Genomic DNA, 2,997 nt, shown 5'->3' with positions numbered 1-2,997 from the left:
GCGGCGCAGATTTGCTGAATCAATCGGTGGGATCGGTCTGGTGGGGAAACGAATGGGCCGGGCCCGCGGAGAGGAGTGGGCGGGGCGGGGGCCTTGTACAGAAGGAATGAGATCCGAGCGACCCGCGTAAAAGAGAGCAAAAGGGAAAGGAGGGAGGTGAGCGGGGGAGGCGTGTGACAAAACGACGCAATCACCGCGGCCTCTGCGTCGTTGCTGCACAAAGGCCTCCTCGGGTGCGCGGCCGGCTCGCCCGGGTGTGCGGTTTGGCCCCCCCTCCACCCAGCTCTCCCTAATCACGAGGGCGGGAGGGGGTGGGGAGGATAGATATCGCCACCCTACCCGCTCGCTAATTCCACTCTCAAACTACCAGCTCATCGCCTTGGCAAGTCCACGGGAAGGTGCGGTCGCTTGAGGCCTGTCGCCCCCCCCCCCCCATCTCCTCCTGCTTCTCGGTGTGTCCTCCACCTCTCCCCGCCGCCCCGCGCGCGTTTATCCGTCCGACCGGTTTGCCGATCCGACCAGAGAGCGCGCGCGCGCGCATTCGTTATACCTGCTGTAAACAAAGCACTGCGTTATTACTGTGAATAATCACGGGGGGGCTGCGTGCGGACGATCGGGTGTTGTTGAGTCAGGTGCGGAGCGGGACGCGCTGGCTGTCGTCGCGGAGGCAGCCCTTCGCTCCCCTCTGGAGCTCAGCAGGGGCGGAACAGGGCGCTGGTCACTTCATCAGCGCCAAAACCCGGCCAATAAAGCGTTATTTCTCGTATCGAATTGTCAAAACGCTTGATGAAGGGGGTGCCGCTGGCCAGGCCTGCTGCTCGCAGTCGATAAGGCCCGGGCCGCAGCGGGACGGACGCGCGTGGGGACTCAAATTTTGCACGGCGTATATATTTCCCCCGCATTCGCTGCGGCATAACATTCGCGATAGTCCCGCGTCGCGCGGGTGTATCGAGACGAGAGAGGGAGAGGGAGGGAGGGAGGGAGGTGAAAAAATTAAAATAAGCCAGTGGGAGATGAAAATGCGTTCGAGAGAAACGCCCGCGGGATTATTGGCCGGCATCTTTGGCCGCGCTGCGAAGTGTACTCGACGAACTTTAGAGCGCGCGCCATCGCCGCAGCTGTAGATTTTTGACTGGTGCTGCTGCCCACGCCGCATATCTCGCGGGACGTTCTGTTTTCCCTTCTCGACCTTCATGGATATAGCGGCAGAAGCCGGCAGTAGGCCCACTAAAAGTTTTACCTCCCTACTCTCCCTCTCTCTAGCGTTCGACGGCAAAGTCAGTCGCCCTCATTCGTAAACAGAATGGATTTAGGACGGGGGCTTCGCTCTCTAGGCCGGCCTCGGCCGTAACTGCGGGGGGATGGAATGACCTCATCCCTCTATATCCCTCGCCACAACTGTGCGCTCGGCCGGGCGGATATTCGTCGGGCAAAGTGGAAAGGGCACCTTCTCGGGGGCGGCGAGAGGGGCAAACCGTTAAAACAAGAAGAATGGCCGCAACGGGGGGAAGGACTGCGCGGGGTGGTGGTGACTCACCTTGGCCAGGCCCACGGTGGGGAAGCGGTCCCAGGCCAGGGTGGCCTCCTCGCCCGGGCGGCCCTGGCGCTGGCCGCGCAGGATCCTGGCCGCCGTCACGGTGGAGACGCCCATGCCGTCGCCCACCATCAGGATGACGTTCTTGGCGCGCGGCGCCGGCCGCGTCTGCCCCGCCAGGCTGAGTCGCTGCCGCAGCGCCGCGCGCGCCTCCTCGTACCAGAAGTCGCGGTCTGGAAAAAGCACAAAATACAATGTAAAAAATATGTTCGTAGGTGAACAAGAAAAGTTTGAATTTTACTCTTTACAAAATATGTTGTACATAAAATATACCCTCTTGCCCTCGCTTGCCCTTCAATGAATTTCAAGTCGATACGTAACCGTGCACGACACCTGCCATGAAAAATGTTTCTATACCCGGCAAAGCAGTTTTCGCAGAGTATCAAAGAACACTCATTCTTTCAGTTTTTTTTTTTTGTTTTTTTTTGCGTGGTGGAGGGGATTGCACATTTGCGATGACTTCTTTGCGGATGTGGGATTGTGTCCATTACGCAAACGTATGAGACAGAACTTTTTGCTTCTTTCTCCAAACTGCTATGGCTGTCTGAACTTACATCTCCATGTCTCATGTTTTTTTTTTTTTACAGTGATGATGCGCTCTAAATATTTCGACGAGCTCTGCTACCAAAGAAACTCGAACAGCGAACACTTGACAGTTGTTGGTGTGGGACGTACACGAGGAGATTAAGGTAAGGGCCATATTAAAACTTGTGATGAGCAGCTGCTATTTAAAGAAAAAGCCACCTTGGCTGCATTTTTTCCTCGTTGGAGTGCAGCGTGACTTCGCTGACTGTCTCGACGCTGCTCCGAGACCGCCGCCACAGCCTCACGATCGCACCTCTCGGGCGGCAACCGCGTCGTGGGAGCCCCCAGCGCCACTTTGGCACTGCGTCCGACAGGTCCAAGTGATTGTTGTTGGCGAGCAGGTGATTCGCGGCCAACTTTTTCGTGGCCGCACGGATCTGGGTCGCTCTCGCCGCGGCCGCGGTGCTGCGCACTACCGCCTGCTGCGCCCTCTCTCCACGGAAGAGAGAGGAGGGGGCGAGGGAGCTAGCAGTCCTGCCAGCAGAGAGAGAGGGAGAGGGAGTTGCCCAGAGAGGAATCAATTTGCAAAACAAACCGGCATCTGATGGGGCTCTGGCCATTCCGGGACGGGGCGGGGCAGCTCTCCCTAATACTACTGCTGTAGTGCGGCGAGGCCGAGGCGGGGCACCCCCTGGCGGGTAGCTGTTTGCTATTGACAAGCCGTTGCATTCTTCCGCCACGCCACGCCACGCCACGCCACGCTCCGCCGTTATTGCCGCATGCCATTTGTTGTCCGTCTTTGTTTCGCCGAATGCAGCGGCCGCCCTGCTGATGCCGTGATCGCCCCTTCCCCTCTGCCGCATCTGCTGCGGACGCCG

General features: G+C 58.8%; 1 protein-coding gene across 1 annotated transcript in view; it reads right to left on the bottom strand.

Moving 5' to 3' along the window:
- Positions 1-2,997, bottom strand: part of LOC113206909 (alkaline phosphatase-like) — an 88,216-nt gene that overhangs the window by 66,090 nt on the left and 19,129 nt on the right. The window contains exon 2 of the mRNA XM_052267077.1: positions 1,538-1,767. Coding sequence (XP_052123037.1) covers positions 1,538-1,767 — 230 coding nt within the window. The remainder of the gene's footprint in view (positions 1-1,537; positions 1,768-2,997) is intronic.

The sequence above is a fragment of the Frankliniella occidentalis genome, unplaced genomic scaffold (genome assembly GCF_000697945.3).
Source record: "Frankliniella occidentalis isolate FOCC.00 unplaced genomic scaffold, Focc_3.1 Scaffold46, whole genome shotgun sequence".
In the NCBI taxonomy this organism is placed as follows: Eukaryota; Metazoa; Arthropoda; class Insecta; order Thysanoptera; family Thripidae; genus Frankliniella; species Frankliniella occidentalis.
This window is presented reverse-complemented; position numbering and strand designations above follow the sequence as displayed.